The 23,888-nt window shown below is 46.2% G+C and overlaps 1 protein-coding gene across 5 annotated transcripts in view; it reads left to right on the plus strand.

Annotated features, from left to right (window-relative positions):
- LOC136017994 (uncharacterized) overlaps positions 1-23,888 on the plus strand; it is a 77,805-nt gene that overhangs the window by 42,174 nt on the left and 11,743 nt on the right. For 3 of the 5 annotated variants that reach the window (XM_065686814.1, XM_065686815.1, XM_065686817.1), the window contains exons 2-9: positions 1,358-1,643; positions 9,088-9,161; positions 9,678-9,763; positions 10,529-10,568; positions 11,286-11,366; positions 18,420-18,527; positions 22,711-22,820; positions 23,713-23,761. In XM_065686814.1, coding sequence (XP_065542886.1) covers positions 9,096-9,161; positions 9,678-9,763; positions 10,529-10,568; positions 11,286-11,366; positions 18,420-18,527; positions 22,711-22,820; positions 23,713-23,761 — 540 coding nt within the window. In that variant the 5' untranslated portion in view covers positions 1,358-1,643; positions 9,088-9,095. Of the gene's footprint in view, positions 1-89; positions 170-1,357; positions 1,644-9,087; positions 9,162-9,677; positions 9,764-10,528; positions 10,569-11,285; positions 11,367-18,419; positions 18,528-22,710; positions 22,821-23,712; positions 23,762-23,888 lie in introns of those variants that run through there. The other 2 variants (XM_065686816.1, XM_065686818.1) reach the window with 2 other exon arrangements.

The following is a 23,888-nucleotide window of genomic DNA, read 5'->3' on the forward strand; positions in this document are numbered from 1 at the left end:
AGACGTAGTGTTATTAAAGTGGCTGCTTATGACAGAAGGGAGCTGTGCTTCCTCTCCCAAGCATCAACACACACTTCCGCCTTCCAGCACTTGCTGGCTTCAGACAGAAGCGTTGCACTTTGGGGTGATGTCTTGATTTCACACTTGTGAAACCAGCGCATTGCTTAAGGTGAGAATTAAAATCTTGTTTTAAAAAAACTGATAGCTGTATGTTGGGTTCTGGTGTCCTTTGAACTGCATTAGCTGTTTAGATGTATCAGGTAGGTACTGCAAGCACTGAAAGGCGGCTCAGGTGGCACTGCTGGTGCCAGCTCTTCTGCCATGTGAGTTGGTGACATTGTGTTACTGGTCTTAACCTGACCAAAGTCCTGGAGGAATGGCCTGGACCCTCCATGGGATCCCTTCTTGGCAGCAACATACTCTTAGGTTGGCTAAAGTTGGGTGTAATACTGTGCCTTTGGCTTGGGGAGGGGGCATATTCTGCCTGCTGAGTTGTCGGTAGGATGTGTTTGCTGGTACAAAAGTGTGATAGAGTCAGAGATCTGTATGGGAAGTCCTCCATCACCTGGCACTCAGCCACACCAGAAAATGGGCTAAAACACAGCTCCCGTGCTGCAAAGTGGGTGCTGAATTGTGTCTTAGCTGAGCATCATAAAATCATAGAATTGGTTATAGTTAGGGTTGGAAAGGACCTTAAGATCATCTAGTTCCAACCTCCTTGCCGTGGGTAGGGACACCTTGCGCTAAACCATGTCACCCAAGGCTCTGTCCAGTCTGGCCTTGAACACCGCCAGGAATGGAGCATTCACAACTTCCCTGGGTAACCCATTCCAGTGCCTCACCACCCTCACAGTAAAGAACTTCCTCCTTTATCTAACCTGAACTTCTCCTATATAAGCTTTAACCTGTTACCCCTTGTCCTACCACTACAGTTCCTAATGAAGAGTCCCTTCCCAGCATGCAGCTGGAAGCACACACAGGCTGGTTTTCAATACCTAGCACGTATGGTCAGATAGTTTTATAAAACTCCTGCCCAGCCGCCAACAAAATTCCTATAATGAGTCCTCTGTGTTAGCACAAGTCCTGGCTGGGCTGATCCTGTGAGCTGGGTGGGGAGGAAACTCATCCTGAGAACTCCACCAAATCAACAAAGTCTGAGCATGACCTACACCAGGGCTTTGCTTGCAGCACAGATGAGTGTAGTTTCTTTTCTGCTATTGGGTGCCCTCCAATTACAGCCTGTTCCTTCCCCAGCAGGCTGCCCACTCCAGTGCAGCCTGTCTTTCCTCTGAATGTAAACAGTGGTGCCTCTGCTGTACTAGAACTGGAAAACTTAACTCCCTTATCTCCTTTGCAGTGAGCCCAGGGGAAGAGAGAGCCCGCGTGTGGATTGCATCCCTCCTTGCCTTTTCTCCCAGACACTCGCAGCGAGCTCTCATGTGCCAGAGGAGGGAAGGGGAGAGCGCCACTGAACCTGGACAGCGTGGGTGAGGACAAAGTGCATTTCATCGGTGGTCTGCAGTGGCTGGGGGGTCCTCGCCACCCCATGGCAGAGACAGCCAGCTCCTGCCAGGTAGATGCCCACAGGGGAGAGGACGAGTCCAGCTGAGCTGATGCATCTCGGCACCTGATACCAGGTTCAGGTAAGGGCATGTTGCTTGGAGATCGGTTTTATTTCCATGTTTTCTTCTCTGAACTCACAAACCAGCTCCGGAGTAGGTGAGAGTCACCCCAAGAGCCACTGTGTGCTGTGGGTCATTGTGCTGGTAAATCTGCAGGGTCTTGTCTGTGATGATGCTGTGACTTTGTTAGTGTCCTCAAAGTGAGGTTCTTACTTGAGTGTTCCCAGTGGCTCTGCTAAGGGAAGTGAGCATGTTTTTGTCCAACACAGCATCCAGTGCAGTTTCAGATACAGTTTACTGGGACAGGAGCTCATTTGAATTTTCCGTAGCACATAATGTGATTCGTTTAAAGTGATCTAAGGGCAGTCATTTTCAAAGACCCTGAGACGGTTAAATCATAAACCTCCTTGCAGTTGAGCTGGTAACTGCTCCTTATGCCCTTAAAGGAAAAAAAAAACCCCAAACAAACCAGCCTGCTTGTGTGCTCCTGAGTTTTTGTTGTAGTCAAGGAAATAAACATGCAAACAGGATCTCCTGTATCTTGGTTCATCCTGCTTGATAGTTATTTCATTCCTGAAGTCATACTTGACTGAGTGCAAGTCGGGCTTCTTTTTTGGCGGCAGGGTTGTGAGTGCCAGCTTTGGACTAAGCCTGATGAAGTGCAGTCAGTGCTGTGTAGTACTGAAGCTGGTGCCTGGCCAGGTTGTTTGCAGTCTGGGTTTGTTAATGAGAGAGGAGCTGTGGATGGGGATCAACAGAAGTTCTCAGTGTAAGGTTCTTGAGTGTGTTGTCCATTTTGGGATTGAAATTTGGGTTTCTAGTAAGCAATACCGTGGCAGCTGTGACGATGGAGGTGGGCATGCTGGCCAGTCTTGTACCAAGACCTCAGTAGCAGCTTGATTTCCATGTGGGGAGCCATGTCTTATGAAGCAGAAGCTCTGCTTGCTTCTGGCAGCACGTGGCTGTCACTTCCTTCTGCAGCTTGTCACCTCCCAGCACCTGCCTGCAGCAGCCTGCAGCTCCTTGGTATGTTAGGAGGCTTTGAGGTTTCCTTGGGCCATGGCAATGCAATTGAAGCAGACCCAAAGCCGTACTCATTTTGGCTGTGCTTGGTAGGTATATGCGGTGGTGTAACCCCATGGCTTTGCTTTTGAGAGGCCTTTAAGCATGTGAGAGAAGAGCCTCTGATGACAGCTCCTCGGATCGCAGCTGCTGACTGTGCCCTCCAGATTATACCGGGCAACCAGGATGGGGAGGTAGCACATAGCTAATAGCCTGCATGGTTTGAAGCATGTCAAGGTGCTGTTTGATGCAGTTACCCACCTCGCCTCCCATAGGGTTTATTCAACTTTCTGCAGCTTGCTTTAGTTGCTTCACAAGCAGCCTGTTGCACTGCTTTGCGTGGCCAGGTTTATTCCAGGGTGTGCGAGTGCACAAGTCACTGTTACAATTAGTAATAGCTTTAGAAGTGAGAGTAGTGCTTTGCTGAGAAGTGGTGCAGACTGCAGGTGCACCTCATGCAGGGATCTCACCTCTTAGCAGATGTTGTATAAGCTTTTTCACTTGTATAGATGCTTAAGCATTTACTTTAAGCCTTTTCCACTAGAAGAGAAATTGCAGGTTTATATCTTAGATGGCTGAAAACATAAAAGACTGTGTTAAAATGTGCTTTTAAAATAGAATAAGAAACAGGAACAGCAACTTGTTGAGTTTCGGCAGCAGTAGATGTGGCTGTAGTAAGTTCGTACCTTTACTGCTTTATTCCACAGCAGTAGTTTCAGTCTGATACATGCCAGCATGGTGTTGACATATGGCTGTCAAAAGTTCCCTCCGTTTCTCTTTTGTCAATGACCTTCTGCTTGCAATAGCTTGCAGGACAAAAATTACATGTTTTTGTGGGTTTAGGTGCAGATGGGCACGGGAAACATTATGAGGTGTGAGAGGTTACTGAGGCAAAATGCAAATTTTACATGTTTTGCCCTGGAGATCTATCATGCTGAGGAGGGGTGCAGGTAGTTGAAATGACTCTCCTTGGCAGAGGTAACAGGTAAAATTTCATAACTCAACTGTATTTGGCTGTGCGCCTGCATCGTGCTTACCTTTAATTTGCTTTGACTGGTGAATGCAGCGGGAAGGGGGAAGTTACCAAAGCATAGTCTGTAACCTCAAGTGGCTTGAGTAGATACTTTTCTACAATATAAAATGTTTAGAAATTGAGTTCTAGAATATCCCCAAACCTAGCTCATAGTTGAGAGCATGATGCTATGCTGTACTTCCTCAAAAGAGGAGATTTTGCTGATATTTTAGTTTTCAAAAGCCCTTCTGCCAGGTGATGCTGGGTCTACAGTTCACCTTGCAGCAAAATGGTGAAGGCAAGCAAATTAAGTACGATGCTTGTGCAGCCTGATAGTATAAAATTTACCTAAAACCAGTATAAAAACATGTAAAAGTTTTGTACTTTCTTTGTAGGGAGGCAGAAAGGGCTTGGAGAGACTAAAAGTTCAGCAGCTCAGATGGATCGCTTGGTAACATCTCCACTGCTACTCAATTCAAAGGCTGGCAAAATGCTTTCTGGCCAAGGTCCCAACAGTAAAAGCAGTTTGTGAGGAGGGCTCAGAAGAGTCACATCTGAAGTCATGGTTGCAGTGAATTTCTGAGAGGTCATCTCAAGACATGCTGATGTGCAACCACCTGCAACCCTCTGCAGGACTGATGTCTCAGTTCCAGTCCATATCCAATTGCTTTTCTGATGGATCATATTCTGCATACTGGTCTCACATACTGGTGGAGTTTAATGGAAGTTTGTCCTTGTTACATATAAATTGAGCAGTGGGGAGAGGAGGACCTTGGCAAACAACCTCTGTGGAAAAAGGTGGCAGAGTCTGTGTCTCCTACAGATCCTGGCACAGAGGGAGCAAACCAGGCAGGGTGATTGCTAATGGGTTTGTAAGTAGGAGACATCATGTCGAGATTGAGGGTGACAGGGGATGTGTGTGCCTGTGTCCCTGGGTTGTGGCACGAGGAGCACTGTCACCGGGCCATGGGAAATGCTCAGTTCCTCTTCTGGGCAGTGAGCAGGGTTGCAACACACAATTTGAGTGACTGGTGGCCAGAGGTTCCCATGCTCCTGGCCAGTCTGGTCCTCATGGGTTCCACCCCATGAGAGGCAGTGGGAGCTCAGCAGATACTACTGGAAAAACACAGGACTTTTGGGGAAGGGTAATAATAGTAAATCTGATTTACAGGTAACAATTGTGGCACCAAGTCTTGGATTTGTGATGCAGACACCTTATTTCTGCTGCCAATACTTGAGATCCCAGCTGGTGGATTAATTTCAGGGACTTTGTTCTCATTCAAAACTTGGATATTTTATTTCAGGCTTGCTGGTGGCTAGATAGAGTTCTGTGCTGGTAGGCAGTAACATGCATTTTCATTAAGCATCTTCAAGCTTACTGTTGTTGGGATTGATTTTTACCTCCTTAAATTGGAAGTTGCAAGTTTTGGTGTGAGATGACAGATGGTGGGTTTTTTCAACTCGCTCTTTTTCAAAGGAACTAGTTGTTAACTTTGTTTCCCAGTTGAATCTAAGTGTGCATGTCTTGGGGCTATCTTTTGCTTATATCCTAGTAAATTTATTTAATACCGTTCTCATGTTGTTCACATTTATTTACCGTTCCTTTTCATAGCTGCTTCACCTTGTGTGTTTGTCATGGAAAAACCCCAACCCTGTTTGCTGAGAAAATACACAATTCATAGAAAAAATGGGGTGGCAAGCTGGAGAAAATAATTTGAGTGGTGTATTAAAAAGAAAAGTCTTCAGTCTTATATAAATATATGGAGAAGTGTGGCAGTTACAGGCTGTGCCTATTTATGGGTAGCCTATTTATATCCAGGCAGAATGATGTGCATCATCAGGCTCTCCAGAAAATAAATGTCTCAGTAGTTTTCATATAAACAGTGTGTCATTTCCCTCAAGCAAATGCTGTAACTTTATGGTGTCAAGCTACTCTGGAATTATAGTATGTGCTTTTATTATATTATATAATAAATATACCTATATTCAATGTATGAATTAAATTCATACATTCAGTTGTATTATACATACAATATTCAAACTATCCACATTATTTATTAAATAATAAAAATATGCATATTCAATATCTTTATTCAACACAGGCTGTTACAGAGCTAAGCTCTGTTCTGTTGCTTCTCCGGAGTATTTTGAAAATTACCTAGTCAAACACAGAGTCATCTTTGTACTCCAAAAAGCGGCAGGGTTGTGGTCAGAAGCCAAGGCGGGTGCAGCCACCTGCCATCTCCATTCTGCCATCAACACTGCCATCAACACAGTCTGCTTTCCAGTTTTCCTAAACTTGGGCTTTTGTGCTGTTACAGCAGAAAGAGAAAACAAATGTGCACTTTCCAGGCAGGAGATGCCAATCTGTCTCCTTTGCACCACTCTGGCATTTCTGGCTGCAGAGGGGCTTTTGCAGAAGCAGATGCCAAAATATATGTGGTCTTGCTGCTGTCTTCTGCTCTGTAAACCCATCCATGTTACTGAGCCACTCTTCCTTTGGTTATTCTATTACAGAGTGTGGTCAGAGACTTTCAGAATAACTTTCTCTTTGTAAACATCTTGGAAAAAATGACCATTTAATTTGACACACAGTTTATTTTTTCCCTCAAACTTGCAGAATATGTGTATTTTTAGCTGCGTATGAAGGACCTAATTTGAATTCTTTGGCCCCCTAACTAACAACCGAGAAACAAATGTCAGAAGTGGAGGAGTGAATTTGTCTTTGAGTTAAACTTCACATAAGAGAGATGTGAGAAGGAGAAGATGCAGCTAGATTAGATGACACCATGAGACAGTTACTCAGAGACAGTTACTCAGACCTTGCTACTTTGAAAAATGAAGCTGTGATTAACGTGTATTGAGCAAAATTCACGGGAACATTTGAAGTAAGAGATATAGCTTGGAAAAATAAGGGAACAAAATATGTTTTAATATTTCCATCCTTGCTTTATTTTGGTTGTGGAGTTAATAATGGGGAAAGATAGAGCCATTCTTGCTGTGAATTTGAAGAGTTTGCTTTTTTCTGGTGTCTGTTAGTGAGTGTAAAACAGTGAATTGCCTGTGCTGCTGGCTGATAATGTGCCATAGAAGAGCTGCCCTGGCTATTGCACATGGTTTAATATTTCTATCACACCGGGAGCAATGGCTGCTTTCAAAATGAAGAGTTTGGGAAAGATGGATCTCCTGTCAGTCTCCATCTGTGCCTGAAAGACATGGTGGCAGCGAGCAGGTTGGATTAAGAAGTTGGTAAGATGAGACAATCACTTACGGATGTCTGAAGGCACAGAGAAGCAGGCTGAGCCTTGGAGAACACTGATGCTTTTGCTCATCATAGTCCTCCCAGGTCTTTCTTACTGCTCTTGGGTTTTTACCCTCAAGGAAAAATTGCATTCTTCAGGTCATTCCAAGTACAACGCCTTTGGCTGCTCTGGCTCATCTGGTGCTGAGTGCTGCCATCCAGATGCAGCTTCACTCAGAAGCTGGGATAGCATATCCTACGAGAGCCCTTCAGGTTCCTCCTGAAGGGAGGTCAGGGTAGCACTTGGTGTCCATTAGAGAACTGCAGTGGCAGCTTGAAGTAAACTTGTTCTTCTGCAGCCTTAAAATATTTTCCCCACTGTGACATTACAAATGATCCAGTGATTTACCCAGAACATATGAAAGCTAAACAAATTAAGTAATACAGATGAGAGGCTTGTTGAAGGGCTTGAAAGGAGCTCCCTGGAACATCTGTGATCCCCCTACCAGAACAGACTTGAAAACCTTGTACAAGAAATTACAGAATTTTGAAAATAAAAAAGAACAGATGACTTCCATGTTGCATCTGAAGCTGGAAAGTAAATCCTATATTGCTGTGCTCTGGTCCCATCCCAAAGCACTGGTGACCACCTCTTTGGAGAGAAGAGGGTCATTGCTATCCACAGGTAAAAACACTGTGCAATAGCTGCTCAAGAACAAGTTTACTTCATTGCTCCTGAAGCACAAAGGTTTGGGTAATGTGGCTTGTAGCAGCCTGGCTTTAGATGATGCCATAGCCTGGAGAAGAGAAGGCTGCGTGGAGACCTCATAGCAGCCTTCCAGTACCTGAAGGGGGCCTATAGGGATGCTGGGGAGGGACTCTTTGTCAAGGACTGTAGTGACCCGACAAGGGGTAACGGGTTAAAACTTAAACAGGGGAAGTTTAGATTGGATATAAGGAGGAAATTCTTTCCTGTTAGGGTGGTGAGGCACTGGAATGGGTTGCCCAGGGAGGTTGTGAGTGCTCCATCCCTGGCAGTGTTCAGGGCCAGGCTGGATGAAGCCTGGGATGGTTTAGTGTGAGGTGTCCCTACCCATGTCAGAGGGGTTGGAACTAGATGATCTTGAGGTCCTTTCCAACCCTAACTATTCTATGATTCTATGAGTCTATGATTGTGTGGTCTGAGCTGGGCTGGTCACGAATCATCATTTCAGAGGAGGAGGACTTGGTAAACCTTCCCTCTGCCCTCCTCCTGGGGACTGTGTTCCCTGCGGGTTTTGTCTGCCCATGTTTTCTCCTCTGTGTTAAATCAGCCTTTTTCCTTGGCGAACAGCAAGAGACTACCTATGGCTTTACAGGAAGCATGCTCCTTTGGGCTTCTACAAGACGACACTCGAGTCACGTTTGATGTGGGAAGTTATCTTGCTTGTACCTGTGTGTGTGGGACAAAGCAGAGCAGCTGGCACAGACCCCATGGAGCTAGAATGAGTCTTGTTCAGCCCATCTCAGAGTAGATGGGGACTCTGTGGTCATCTTGCTGCCGTATTGGTTTTCTTTTAGGGTGTGTATAGAAGGCAGTCATCTAGAGGGGCAAATCTACTTGTATGCACACTTCAGTAGGCAAAACCTTCTCCCTTTAGTTTCTCCTTTGATGTTAAATCTGCCTTCGGATGCCCCTACTGAGCATCTCATGGCTTCACATCCATAGCTGAGGGCAAGAGCATGGTACTTTGCTGTCATCCACACAAACACTGTGCTGTGCAGCGCCCAGCTGGTGAATGACCTGTGCAGTGCAAGGGCTCTGTGGCTGGTTTGCATGTCTTGATTTAAAAGCATGATGTTTTTCATACAGGCATGTGTGTGCCTAAGAACAAAGGCACAGTGTCTTGTCTTTCAGCAGACAGGACTCCCCCTTGCTCAAATTCAGTTGTGTGCAGAGAGCAGGGAGCTGCCAGTCCTGCTGTGTGCAGGCAAGCTGCATGCGTGCTTTGTACAGGCAAGGGCTTTTCAACCTCAGCCTAATTTTAACTATAGGATGTGTCTGGAAGCTGAAGTTGTTAGCAAAGGTTTTTTCTATTAGCGGTTTCCTAAATTTCCCATGCTGTGTACACATTTACTTAACCCACGCCCCTTTTTTTTGTGTCTTACAGCTTCTGACATGAAGAAAGATATAGAGTCTTTAATAGCCCAGGAAAAAGCAGAGATTGTTGCTAAGTATGAGAAGGTACCAACCTTGTGTTTCTCCCCATCATGCTGGCTAAGGATGAAGCTGTTTTACTGATTAGGATTGCTTTGAATAAGAACTTTTGCATCCCTGCAGGCATCACCCCGGTAACCCTCATGCCATCAGGCTTTGTGCTAGCTCTCCCTACCTGCTTCTGCTTACATATCCCTTCTCACCACATCCCCAGAGTTTCTCACAGATCCCTTGTGTGCTCAGCACAGATACCAAAAGGTCCTGGACTTCCAGTGCATCGGTGCTCCCTAGCACCAGGATGGCTTATGCTTGACAGCACTAGTTTCTCTGATATGCAGCCCTTCCCAGCCTATAGCAGAGGCACACTGGAATGCTGGATAGGCTGAACTTGCACATTTTTCTCTTGCCTGCACTGTATTTATCTCTTTAGAGCAGGTTTTGGTCTCCTAGCCCTATGCCTTTTAGCGTGCCAGGGGGTGGGATGCAGGCACTGGGGCATTTCTGATGCTGGAACTGGCTTACAGGTGTCCTTTCTGCTTTCAGGGCAGGCAGGAGGGAGCTCAGATTGACCTGTGGGAAGATGCTGATTTTACACTATATAAAGTTACAGACCGGTTTGGATTCCTGCAGTAAGTGGTCCTGCCCTCTCCTATCCTCTCTGACTCACATGTCTGTGCATCCCTCTGCGCCAAGCATGGCAGACACATAAGCTGCTCTGTGACTTGGCTTGATCAGTCCCAAATGCAGGAGGAAAGACTAGATGTGCCACCTCCCTCTACCACACATATTCAAATACTGTGATGCTTTGAATCTGCTGCAAGGCAAGACTCAGAAATGGTTTTGCATTTGCAAACTGTTTTGCAATAGTTCACAAGCCTGACATCAGAAGGTGCAGGCTGGTGCTCCTGTACTTCTGTGAAGGCCCATGGTCTGTTGCAGAGGGATACGCTCTTGCATTTGCACTTGATGATTTAGGGAGGTGTAGGAAGAGATGAGAAAATATATATGGTCATTCTCGGTTCCCTTAGAAAATCCCCATCTTAAGCAGGGCACAGACGATTTAGTTGCCCTCTGCCTGGGGAGAATGTTTAAAAGAACTGTTTTTATTCAAAAACTGAACAAAAAGTTGTTATAGTAGGTCTTTTTTAGTGCAGGAGGGGGATTCAAAGCAATTGTTCTCCAGAGATCCTCCATGACCCTTTCTGTAGGGTGATGGGGTTTTGTCTGGTCCTTCCTTTGCCCCTTTCTCACTGGGGACAGCTGTAGGAAAGGCAGGAAGCCCCCGAGCCATATCTCTTCAGGTGCCCAAGGTGGTCCCTGAGCTGCTGCACCCCGAGTGCTCGTACACACCCTTTCTTGTCCACAGAGTAACCGATCACCTCTTGCTTTTCCAGCGAGCAGGAGCTGCCAACCCGCACCGCCTTGGAAGAGAAGGTGAGAGCTTCCAGCTCTGTCATCATGGGTATCGATCAGATCCTTGTTACACCAGCTGGGGAGGGGATGGGTTTTGAGGAAGCAAATGTGCACGTGAGAGTGAAGCTGGCAAACAGTGTCCGCTGGTCACTGCTGCTCACACAGAGGTGGGAACTGCATGTTGCCCAACTGTTGGAGCTTTTGTTTTGTTGGGTCAGGCATCTCCGCTTATCCATGTTACACTGAAATCGCACCTCTTAAAGCAATTTCAGGGTTTTCCCTCTCCTGTGGCACGGTGCTCAGCAGCTGTAGCTTGAAAAGGGAAAAGCAGTGGAGGTTGTAGGTAACATCATCTCCATCCTCATCTCCCCTGAGCTGAGAGTGTTTCCTCTGTTAGGATCCTGCTAACTGGGACCAAATAGCATCTCATTTCTGCCAGTCTGATACAATTTGAGGCTAGCTGAACCTGCAAAGATATTTGTTGTCAAGGAATATTCCTCTTAGAAATGCTTTCTCTACATTAAGCCTGAGTGTCTCATCTTTTTTAACAGTGCTGCTTTAATTACCATGGGTTGAAATTACCAGTTCCTGCAAGCAGCTGTGGATTATTCCTATCCCCAACATAAAGTCTTTGTGTAGAAGTTTAAAGACAAAGAGAATGAATTTTTGTGGGTTTAGGAGGTATCTTCTGGGGCTTTTTTTCTTAAATTTCTCCTGTCTTCTTCCCCCTTATACCAGCAAAAACAGCAGGAAATCGAACGTGTGGACAAGTGGCTAAAGATGCTGAAGAAATGGAGCAAATACAGAAACAGTGACAAGGTAAGGAGGAAAAGAAAGAGCATGTGCCTGGGGAGTGCATCCTTCCGATGCTTTGAAAAGTTGATATAGAAATCAGAGATCACAGGTAGAAGTAGGCAATATTTTCCAGTTGGTCTGTAATATTTTAATTCTTTCCTTGAAGTTGCTGGGGGAAAAGACAAGGAAAAAGTCCTGTTCTGACAAGCATAGTTTTAAAAATGGTTTCCTAAATGCTGCTAACACGTTTGCACTTCTGCTTCCCTGTGCTCAGCAGAGATGTTTGTGTGCCTAGCTGGGTCCTTCCCCTGTGGGAGCATGGGGCATTGCATGCTGCAGGTTGTTTCTGTCTCCACCACCTGGGAATGGCATGGGAGATGTGACCTATGCAGTTCAGCTGATGTTCCTCATATGTTGTTTTTCTAGGACATCACCTAGATCTTGTATTTTGCTTCTAGCTGTGCCTAAGAAGCTGCTTAGGTGTTAGATTGTGTGTACCCATCTGTGGAAATCAAGGACAGAGAAACCAACCTTGTGTCTTGGCTTTGGTGTTCAAAAGAGACTGCACCAAACATTATTGCAAAGCTATGTTGGTTTTAATAAATAATATTTGTAATATGTTGCAATTACAAAACTATTGAAACATAAACCCCTTGAACCTAACAACAGGACCCTTGTTGGACAGGGGGAGGAGCATTATGCCTGACCTGCTCTGCTTATGGCACCCTGTGCAGGAGAGGGTCTTGAAGCACGGAGTCACCTTGTCGCCATGGCCTTTGCAGCCTTCTTGTTTGGCAGGAGGAGCAGGGTGTTTGGCTCTATTGCTTCTAGGACCTGTTGAGAGTCCTCTGGAAAGACTTGAGATCAGTTGAAAAGTTGTGCAGAGGATAGCTGCAGGGGGCACATTGAGCAGAGCATCCCCCTCAGCTGGCCATCCAGAGTGATGTCAGGTTCAGTCAGCCAAAGACCAGCTGCAGTCTTGTCCTTTTTTAAAAACAAAACAAAACCAACCCTTTATTTTCATTTTACAGCAGGGATGGGGTAGCGATGGGCTTAGGATTTTATAATCCTTCTGTTCATTTCAGGGTCATTCTAGTTATTTTTGTTCATCAGTGCTCCTCCACAGGCAAAAAGGGCTCTCCCATGGCTTTGGTTTTCCTAATTAGAAGTTAGCACTAGCTGGTTAATGGCCTTGTGGGTAAACCACCAAATTCCAGCAGAGTGCAGGGAACTCCTTGAAGCCCTGGAGGACATCTGGGATGAGTGTTTTTAACACAACTGGGATTTCGTGGGTCAGTTGGTGAGGGGTGTGTGGAGTCGCAGTGATCCCCACCTGTCTTTTGGATTTACCCTGATAACTAGTGGGTGTTAAGCACGCTGCAGCCAATGTTGCTCAGGTCTGCTGAATGGCAAGGGACTAGCAAGTGGGTTTTGAAGGTCTGTAAGTCAGAAAATCACAGAGCTCTTGTAATGGAATAAATTATGCTATTTATAACAGCCTGTAAATGGTTGATGGCTCTTGGGCACAGACATGGCATTGTCCCCATGCTAGGGGACTGGAAATGGCTGTCTCCTCCTCCCAGCAAACAGAGAAGCAGCAGTTGGCCCCAGGCAGGGAAGAAGCAGTCTGGTGACCCCAGGGAGCAGAAAGGAGTTTCAGTCCCATCCAGCCTAACACTCTGCTGCCTTGCACCAGTGCAAATGCAGGCAGGAAGGTCTGTGCATTGGAGCAGCCATGTAGTGTTAAGTGCAAAAACCCTGACAGGCAAAAAAATGTACTTTAAACAATAATAAAATCAGGTTGTATCTTTCATATCCTTCACCTGGATGTGCAGGTGACCTCTTGTGTCAGGAGCATGTAAGCTGCTCAAGGATTCATGCTGCCATGCCGCTCAGACATGGCATTTCAAGGACCTTATACTGAAAGCACAGTTGTGCCCTTCAGATGGTTATGGGTTTTTTTTTCTAGCTAAAGTAAATGTGACAAACCCTTGATCTGTTTTTTTCTAAAGCACAGTGGGTTGGTTTTGTTCCTTCTCTGAGCACTCATGCTGTCATGTTTGCATTGCACATTTCCTTCAGGTTTGTTTTTGCCACTTTCTGATGTGAAGGAAGCCTGAGTGTCACAAGACAGCAGCTTGTGTTATTTTAATAAAGACTAGGATGTCATCCTTAAAAAGAAACAAACCTCTTACTGAAGGCAGGAGCCTTCCCTTTGTTAATTTTGATAGACTGCACTGTATTAGAAGGGGAAAGAATCTTGTTGCAGGAGCCCCAGACAGTTTCACAGGGAAGCTGCTTTAGCTTTGACTCCTGCTAAAGGGATGTAGAAACCCATCTTATTTTACAGGCTGGGACTTTGTAGACTTCAGGGGCAGTCTTTTGAGTTCCAGTTAATGTGCTGGAGGTGGCAGACAGCTTGACCATATCAAGTGCTTGATGAAGAGAAACTCTTGGCTTATCAAACAGGCTGTCGTGTTTTGCAGTATCTTAATACTTAATCGGGACTTAGGTTGTTGTTTCAGCTTCTGTGTTATGAAATGTCAGCAGGGAGGGAGGTTGGGTACCCATTGTGTACACTGGCCTCAGAGCAACAACCCCTCAGCAGGCCAGGAAGCAGCTTTTTCATACCCCTGGTGTAAGCCATTGCCAGAGAGCAGAAGGTTTTGCTTTCTGTTCCCTTACCTGCTGCCAGTGTGCATCCCTGCATGCTGCTTACTGCAGCCTGAGTGTTGTGGCTGTCACAGACTATAGGAAATAAGGCTGTAAAAAAGAGGAGGGCCTTTTGGAGTTTATAAAACAGCATGGCCCCGCTATGCCTAAAATAATTCCTGGCATAACCTGTTTAAGGAGGAGAAACAAACAGGATTATCTTAACTGAAGAGATGCTCTGGGGTCCCTTATGCTCATCATCACATTAGATCTGTCTTCATCTCTGTTTTAGGCACGTTTTGTAATGATCTGATTTAATTTCAGTAACAACAGCAACAAAAAGTGACACCAGCACAATTCCTTGTATGGATGAGGTTAGACTGATGCAGTGGTGCCTTTTCCTGACTGTACTTCCACAAGGGAAGGGGTACAAAAATAAAGGAAGTTATGCAAGCACCACAGTGCTTTGCAGAGTTCCGGTACATCAAACCTGCAACAAAGAAGTGCTACACTGTGTAATTCAGGGTTCAACACAGGGAGGCTTAGGTGGTCTGTATCTTCTTCACTGCTGTTTTAAACCTGAGTTTAAATCCCAACATGACTCTGCTTGGGAAGATTAAGAAACAGTTGGTGTCATGTAAGAATCTACACAGTTGAGGCAACACAGCTCTGCAGAGAAAAAAAGAGTCTGTGCTGCATACAGTCCAGTAGTGGGGTAATTTATTCACTGAAGCCCTGCAGTAAGTGGATTTAAGCCAGAAGTATCAGTCTTAGGAAGGGGATATGATCTCTGCGTCATTTGCAAGCTGCTTCTTGCTGCTTGTGGTCCGTGTGGGATGGGACCTTTAGAGAGAGCGATGTCTTTGGCCAGAGTTGCCTGGTTTTTAGGCAAAGCCTGTCTTTGTGCACAGGGGTGGCCTTGTCTCTGCTGAGGTCACAGGAGTGCAGGGCACTTAATCCAGCTCATGCCAGCAAAGTGGTTTAGGATGAATTGGGGATCTGTGTGCACTCACACAGGCCCACAAGAGCAAATAATCTGCCAGTGCTGGGGATAGCTAGCAGACATTTGTCATGGCAGGGTCAGCTGAAGTCAGGTCTCCTGCCCGCAAATGCCATGGGAAAGAAAAGGAATTGCGCCTGGGAGCTCCAGGGTGACTGCTGCTGGGTTTTGCAGTTTTGGAAAGGCAGGTAGCATTTTCCACTCCCCCAGAGGTAGCCCTGGCAATAAATGTATATGCCTATACATCAACTTTAGGATTTAAATTTGCCCCTGCTTTGCGGCTGAAGCTCCTGCAGATCTGCTGGCACCCCATCTGGCATAGCCAAGGCTCCAGCTGCAGGGGACAACAGCTGAGTTGGGAGCAAGCATTATCCATACAAAAAGAAAACCATGTGCAATGAAGTCCAGGCTGCCATGTGTCTTGCACGGTCACATTATCAATGGCTTTCTGGTACAAAAAAGAAATCCTCTTCTCTGGGGCAGTGGTGGTAGTGAAGATTTTCACAGCTCAGCTCCTCTGGCACATGACTGGTGGAGAAAGTGAAGGAGTCCTTCCTCTCCAGAAGGATTGCTCTTTGAGCCATTTGTGAGATAGGATGATGTCTGTTCTTTCTGCTGTGCGTTGGTCTGTTAGTCTGCATGGGGCATGGTCTAGGTGCTCTTTTAAAATCTGTAAGGGCCGAGAGGTTTATGAGAGACAGAAGATGGTGACCTTGAGGGTTGGGGTTTTATTTTTCTCACATAGAACAGGAGTTGCCATCACCTGCTGCATTCTCTCTGTCATTTCATCCCAGCGTAAATGTGGCTTTTAATGATAACTTCCCTGTTTCCCTTCAAGTTTCATGATGAAGGAAAATTGCTCATTTTTCCTCCACATGACTAACAGCTCTGAGGTTTTATCACTTTCACGTCTGGAGGTGGTGGGAGGAGGAAAGCCCCTGGATAAATAACAGGAAGGCATTTCAGTTCAGTTCCATCTCAGCATGTTCTGTATCTCCCTTGTTCCTGCCACACTCATGTGGAGAATATCATTAGAGACATTTATTATATGCCAGTGAGGGTTGCACTCATTAAAGAACAACAATACCAGCTCTGGGGGTTCAAACCAAAATCATTTTCTTCCCACAGAGCTGAGCATCATCTTCTACTTTGGCAGCTGTCAGTTGGCCTCTCATAATGTGCTGAAAATAAAGAATTTCCTTCTGAATTGGTGGTTGTATCTGAATTGGTACATATTCCACTTTCTTGATTCCATCTCAGCTTTTGCTTCGTGAAGTCAGAAGCGCTTGCAGGAGCCAGGTTTTTGTGGGCACCTTACCATTACTGCTTTGAGTATGTGTTTCATATAGCCCTGTTGCTTTGTGTCTCTTGGTACACTGCACTTACTTCGTCCTGATTTAGTGACTCTCAGGGAATGGGAATCTTTTGTTTGTCTCCTTGGTCTTTCAGCCATAGGAATGAAACTCTCCTGCATGGCATGAAGGTTTGCTATCCTGCAGAAACACCTTCTTGTGTGAGCTTGGATGAGCAGGAGTGACTCCCCTGGGTGTGTGTACAGTGAATTAGTGATGTCCCACTTCAAGCGTGAGGTGCTGTTGAATCAAACGGTAGCCTTCCATGGGCACATTGTAGTAATGAGATGCTTTTTAGTGGGCAGCTCTTATTTGATGTATACAGAGGGGAGGGCAGCATTTGGTAAAGGATTTCTGTAGGGTATGGTCCTGCCTATGCACTGGACCTTCAAAGCAGGTGCTAAGCAACACCTGGGGCAGAGCAAGCATTTAGCAAGTGCTGAGAGTGGCGGTTTAAATGTTAAATGTTCTTTACACTTACAGGATCAGGACACATTACACTGACACTTTCTGTGTCAGCAGAAATATTGAAATATTTACCATAATGGGGGGAAAGGTGTTCTAGCACACATTTAACTCTTCCAGAATTACATGGTGGTCTTGGCATTTATTGCACAGCTAATTTATATACTTATTTTGACTGGGATAGTGGTGTTATTTCTTCGCTGTCCCTATCCTGTCTATTTGAACCCTACACTCTGTTTTATCTCGTACTAAACCTGTGGGACAAGAGCTGTCATTGCTGTGTTTTGTAATCAGTTAGGTGCATTGCAGAACAAGGAGCATGGGTGTGTGCATGGGTCTGTGCTCTCAGAGGCTCTGAGCGCAGGTGGGTTGAGAGCGCAGTACCATGTCCAAAGGACCTTCTGCTAGGATCTTGATGCTCCCCTATAAATTGCAGCCCTTCTCTTGCATCAGCCTGAAATGCATGAAGTAGAGCACCCTAAAGGAAAAGAGGAGGGATATGGGAGGAGGTTGGTTGCATTTGTACCAGGGCAATGCCAGGCCAGCTGATTGTCTGGTTGGGCACTGCCCTGCTCAGGCCCAAGCTCATTCCCATAAATCCTCTGTCCCCTCTCAATGAATTAGCTTGTCCTGGTGGATCACCATGTTGCAACGTAAATCTCCTCCACAGCTGGAGCTTGGGCATGCCCAGCAGGGACTTCAGCATACTTCCAGGTCCTCAGGAACCTGGAGTGCCACAGTGGGCTTTGTAGTGCAGCTACAAGGCATTTCATGGGTAGGATGAATGAAAGAGTGGAAAATATTCAGAAATAAGGCTTTTTTTCTTTTTTATGAAGCTTTTTCTTTTAATGGGAGAAGTCAGGGATGGAACAAAAGCTCTTTTTTTCTGTTTCGCTTTGGAAGTTGAATGGTCTCGTTAGAGAGAGAGAGAGGGCTTTATGGCAAGAAAAAAGGAAAGAGGCATCTGTGAGATGAAGTGAACATGTGGAGGCAGGAGGAGGGGACACATGCATGTTTGTCCCTAATCCCCCTCCTGGTCTGAAGAGTACCCTGCACATTCCAGAGAGTGCCCTTGGTGTAGTCCACAGTCTCCTTGCTGCTTGTCAAGCTGTGAGAGTTGCTGTAGACTCGTCCTTGTGGCTGTCATAAGGGCTCTGCTTTCCAAAGAGAAATGAGTTTTTTTTCCCAGTCTCTGAGGATCCAGGTGCCAACAGCCATGGCAGCTCAAATCAAAATTTTCAAAGCCAGGGATGCTGTGTCTGGTCTTTGGGAAGGAGTCTGGGTGCATGCTGGTATGCACAGAATGTGATCACGGTGAAGCACCTGAGATGTCTCCACGTATAAATGGGGTGGTCTGTTTCCAGCTCTTCCAGTAAGGTTAAACGAGTAAGATGTGGCTTGATTTTGACTGAGTAGGTGTCTTTGGATGCAGGTGCTCAGCTCATCTGTCAGGTTGGAGATGCCCTCTTTGCACCAGTGCAGTCAGAGGAAGTGATTGGTTGGGATGTCCACTCAGATGGCTGGTGGTCTGTAGCAGCAAACCAAGGAGCAAATGTATTTGGCCGTCAGCAGGACCAGCTAATCTTGCACATGTTTTCCTCCGCACAGATGTGCCGGCGAGTGTACAAAGGGATCCCACTTCAGGTGCGAGGCCAGGTCTGGTCACTTCTGCTGGATGTTGAGAAGATGAAGAAGGAGAATGAGGGAAAATATGAGGTACAGGCTGTTACTGGCAAAAAAAAATGAGAGCAAGGTGATGGGGAGGCTGGTTTGGTGGGGCTTCACCAGCAAGGGCAAGTGGGACGCATGGTGGATGCAGGCATCTCCATCTCCACTTGCATGGGCAGGAGGGAAATGGGAATTCCTACAGGGATGGTTTGGGGGACACCCAGCCCTTGCACCCTCCTTCACACAGTAGCAGCGTGTTGAGCAATGTACACTGTGTGCTGGTGGTGGGGCCTAATCCATCTGTGAACTACTGTGACCTTGAGAAGGAAAGCTTTAAAATCAGTGAGGACTGAAAATGCAAAGGGTATAAACTTTTTAACCATGTGTGAATATTAGGCTGGGGCCTTTTAGCACGTTATTCTGCTGCTTTCCCTAATATGCTGCTTCCATTTATTCTGCTGGTAATTGAGAGCAAAGATGCTGTCAGTGTTACTACATCCACAGGGAAGAGGGAGGGGAAACTTGGGAAAAGTACTGCTCATATCACTCCAGGGAGCTTGGGGAACTGTGGAGTAGCCACAAGTACTCTGAAGTGGGTAGGTGCTGGATAGGGGTACCCAAACCTCTCCATGTGCTTGAAACTTTCACTTGGGGCATTTTGAAATGGGCAGCAAGGCCAAAAGCCTTAAACCAGCTGAAAGTGGGGCATCAGTCAAGAAACCCTATTAAGAGTAGGGTGGGGGCTGCTCTTGCAAGCTTGGGAGGGGGATTTCTGAGTACAGGGTCCTGGCTTACAACTTAGGTGTGCAGCTGGAAGTTAGCTGGCAGTGTTGGAAGAACTTGGATTGAAATGGTTTCTTTTATCTTCTATCTTCAATATTTTTGTAAGTGTCTTGAAAGTTTCTATTAAAAATCACTCTTAAAATCAAATAGAAATAATTTTTCTATTAAAAATCACTTATTTTCTCTGTAGATAGGTTAAAAGCCTACCTTGCGTTGCTTCCTACCAGAGCACTGCATGCTGTAGGCTTGGATTCTTTGGTACAAAAGAAGCAGTTTCTGTGGTGTGTATTGAACAAGAACTTGAGTGATGGGGCTTCCAGTATTTTGCTATTTTGGGGGAAGCATATCAGCTCCTTTACTCTGCCTTTTTCACAGGCAGCGTGTGGACCCCCTTGGTTGATAATTAACTTATTTTCCAAACTTGTGTTACCGTTTGGCTTGCATCACACACCCAAGTGAAGATAAGGCTGTTGTGGAGACATTTGTCTGTCAGAGGCAGGAGGCTGAGTGCTCCTTTCCCGCCGGTGTTCCTAAAAATCCCTGCCTGTTAAGCAGGATGATGCTAACGTTAATTATAGTTAGTCAAGCATAGATGTTAATAGTGAGATGCCACTGGGGGGGAGTCACATGCAGGGGCTTGGGGAAGGTGCGCTGGGCTTACGGTAATAAGCAGAGATAAGAAAGCTCTCCCAGCATGCAGATTCTTATCGTGCTCCCTCGCTTGAAGCTGTGCTGCGCAGGCAGCAAGCAGTCCAAACAAATGAAAGTCATAAGGAGTTTATCTGTGCTCCAGAGGGGTCTGTGGTAAACAGGAGCTTCAGCCCTAATAGGCTTTGCTGGATGCAAACCCCCTACAAGCTCATCTTAATCTATCTCTTTGATGCCACCTGCCACCAGTAATTAGCTCTCCCCTAATTTCCTCCAGAAGAGGCTTAGTGCAGGTCCTGGATGAGGGGGTTTGCTTTCAGGAAGGGACTAAGTGTCAGTTCCAGCTCTGTGTCCTGGAGGGGCTGGTCCCAAGGCCACTCCCTTTCTCTTTGGCTGTGAACCATGGCACAAAAGCCTGACTTTTGCATGCTCCTGGAGTTTTGAGTGTGCCACCTGGCACCTGCAGGGTGGTTTATCTTTTCTTATGCCCACTGCTCCCTCTGCAGAGATGTTGTCCCCTGCACTTGGGCTGTCGGAGGAGCTACTTTTCCAGCCACGTGGGATACCTTGCCCACTGTGACTGTGCTGCCTCTAGAATGATGCAATTAAAAAGCCAGGTCCAGTTGCTTCCACAGTGCTTTATCTTTTCCCAGCTGTCCTGCAAGTCCTCTCCATGCAAGTCTCCAAGTCTTCCTCAAGGCCATGGCAGCTCAGTTGTCCTTGATACTTCAGGAGCCCAGAAGCTACTATGGGACATGCCACACTTGGTTTTAATGTGGGTGTGATGCTCTGCCTCCCTGGGGTTTTATAGCCACAACTGAGAGGGCTTGAGGGATAGCTGAGAAGGTGGCAGGAGAAATATGCTGGCCATGGGGCAGAGCAGAGGCATCCTGGCTACCTGCTGCTTTATAGAAAGTCTCTGGGATGGCACCTCCAGCTTCCCAACCTGTTCTCTGCCACCAGCTTGCAGCACTAATGAGCTCAGCAGAGGATCTGTAGAGTCCCAAGGTTACTTAAGGGAAAAAAGGAGAACAACCCATCCTGGGCTTCTTGTTTATCATCTGCAGAATGATAAACAAGCCTTCTGGGTGCATGGAGGTGAGAAAGTGCAACGTGCCTGCAATTCAGCTATTCAGAATCACTGCTATTTAGGTGCACTGATTTAAAAAAGGCCCAGAGTAGGATTTTTTACAGTCTTTGGGAGGTTTCTGTGTTGCTTTGGCACAGAAAACAAGAGGGTCTTTAGCAGGGAAATTTTAATTGAAGTGACGCGGTGCATGTGAATAGTCATCTTGTCTCAGGTATTCTGCCTACTTTATAGAGGGCAGGGAGCTGTAAGATGCAGAGAGCATGGGATTTACATCAGGGAAGTGATGTTAATCAAATCTTCATTCCATTGTCACTTTTATCCTCCCTTGTCTTGTGCAGGCAATAATTCAAAATAGCCTGTGCACTGTTGCTCATCCATACAGCTGCTTTCAAGGCTGGAGTTAATATTCCCAAGATGCTGTGACTGCCCTGAGTGCTGGCTGTATTGAATACATCTGGGTACTAATGGCCTTTTGATGTTCCCCAGAGCTGATGTGGTCATCCTGGGAGGTCAACAGCAGCCTGGAAGTGCTTTGTATCAGGCTGACAAGCAAGGACAGTAGCTGCTGGAGTAGATGATTAAGTATCTGTGCAGATGTGCAATTTTCTGTCTCCTGTGTGAGCAAGGATGTATCCTGATCCTGGGCTCAAGGCAAACTGGCCTTGCTGCTCATCTCTGCTGCCCCCAACCTGCTGGTGGATCTCAGGCTGCCTGTCGACAGTTACAAAATGTATTTTATTAATGCAACTAACTCGGAGGAGGTATATTGACCCTGGAGAGATATTAAACGGGGGGCATAATCACCAGTGTTATCTAAAGGCTGTGAGATGAGATGCCTGGTAATAGCAAAATGGTCCTTGCCTGCATGCGCAGGGCTGAACAGTGGGTTACAAATGGGACTGCAGCAGGATTCGTCCATGGACCATCTTCAACTTGGGACACTAAGGGTGCAGTTGGTTGAGATGGGCTTAGCTTTGGCTTGAATTTCCTTTTTTTGCAGTGGACTTCAGTCCTTTATTTCTGTGATGCTTCCTTAAATGATTAGTCAGCATCAGAGGGAACATGGGGATTCTTGGGTTTGAGTTTAGCTTCTGTTCTGGACTCTTACTTACCATTTGCACCAGTCCAAGGGAATACCCCAAAACTGCTTTCCTAGGGAAGCTTCTTAAACCTAAGATGATTCTCTTCTGCAGGGGAAGTAGCAGTTGGAGAGCACTTCATAGACCCCATCATAACAGATTAGATTTTATTATAGCTGAGCCTCTGAAAAGTTCAGGGACTTGGTGCATACATCTGTGCTGGTTACTTAAGGAAGTGTATCATTCCTTAAGCACCAGCAGAGGTCTTAATGCTTTAAGGCAGCCAGACTGGGTACCACAAAGAAATCAAATAAATCAGGGCAGAATTTATTGTAAATATTATTTTAGATTCTGAAAACTCTGCATTGGAAGATGGGCAATGGCTAGATTGTGAGTGTGGGGTTGTCCCCTTCTCACTGAGCCAGCAGCACAGCCGAGGGGCTGGGGGTTCGCTTCTGCGCTGCAGACTGTTGCTCACTGCAAGATGGCAGCGTCCCCAAGTGGCTCTGTGGTAGCTCTGTGCAGCTCACACACTCCTGCTCTAGGAAGCGTGCCTTCTTGCTGTGTGGAGGGACAGAGGCATGGGCTGAAATAGTGCCTGACTCCTCCTTTCTGTCTACCCCTCTCTTAGCAAATGAAAGAGCAAGCAAAGACCTTTTCGTCGGAGATCAAGCAGATAGATTTGGACATTAACCGCACCTTCCGAAACCACATCATGTTTCGGGATCGGTATGGAGTGAAGTGAGTATGGGAGGCTTCAGAGCCAGTGGGTATGCATGGGATGAGCTGGATGGGGTGGTCAGCAGCCTCCTGGCTTGTGGTGGCCACCAGTACCCTGGCTCAGAGTAGCTCACAGGAGAGCGAAGCCATCTCTGCCTGCTCCATAAACCATCAGCACATGATATGAGCCACAGATGTTGGGGTTCTGATTCTGTCTTTGGAAAGGTCCACGCTGGACGATGTTCAACCCTAGTTCTTGAGCTAAGCATCAGCCTGTTGTGGTGCCTTGTTCCCCAAGGTGCTACGGTTGCAGTTGTAGAGAGCTTGGTTTGGGATGGCTGGGATGACAGGGTGGGTCCTTCAGGAGCTGGGTGGGATGGGGTGGACTTGGCTTCCACAACATAAAGGGGTTGAAGAGGTTTAACAAAGTGGCTTTGTCACCTGTCTAGGACAAAGCCTGCACTCTGTATCTATATGTATCCCTCAGCAAGGAGGGGAGGGAGAAAGCAACTACTAATAAAATGGTGTCAGTGCTTTCCCCTAGGATGTATAACGCTTGATGCTTGCTTGGTTGCAAGTCTGTTAAAATCCCACCACCACTCCAAACCCAAAGGTTTGTTGAACAGTGTGTTTAGGTCCATGCATGTCTCTCCAGGAGACCTGGTGATGGAGCAGACTGGTTCAGCCCTGCTCCGTGGGTCTGCTGATAACTCCCACCTGAAGGGAAGAGGTGCCGTCCCACGTGCCCATCAAGGTGCTTTCTGGTTCTGTGAGCCCTGCTCCTTGCAAAAGGCTGAAGTGCCAGCTGGCTGGGTGTTTTCAGAGCTTTTGCTCTCTGTGCTTATGTGTTGGTGTGCAGATAAATCTGGAGACCTTGTGCTCAGGTGTTTTAATATCCTTCCTTTCTCCACAGGCAACAGGCACTCTTCCATGTCCTGTCAGCATACTCAGTCTATAACACCGTAAGTAGTAAGTTAGTCCAGTTGAAGTGAACAATGTTGTAGTTTTTATATACATATGTATATATAAATATTAAGAAAAGGTTTATATATATTTTTATATGTGCATTCATGTATATTTACTTGTTGT

This window comes from Lathamus discolor, chromosome 6, assembly GCF_037157495.1.
Source record: "Lathamus discolor isolate bLatDis1 chromosome 6, bLatDis1.hap1, whole genome shotgun sequence".
Classification (NCBI taxonomy): Eukaryota; Metazoa; Chordata; class Aves; order Psittaciformes; family Psittacidae; genus Lathamus; species Lathamus discolor.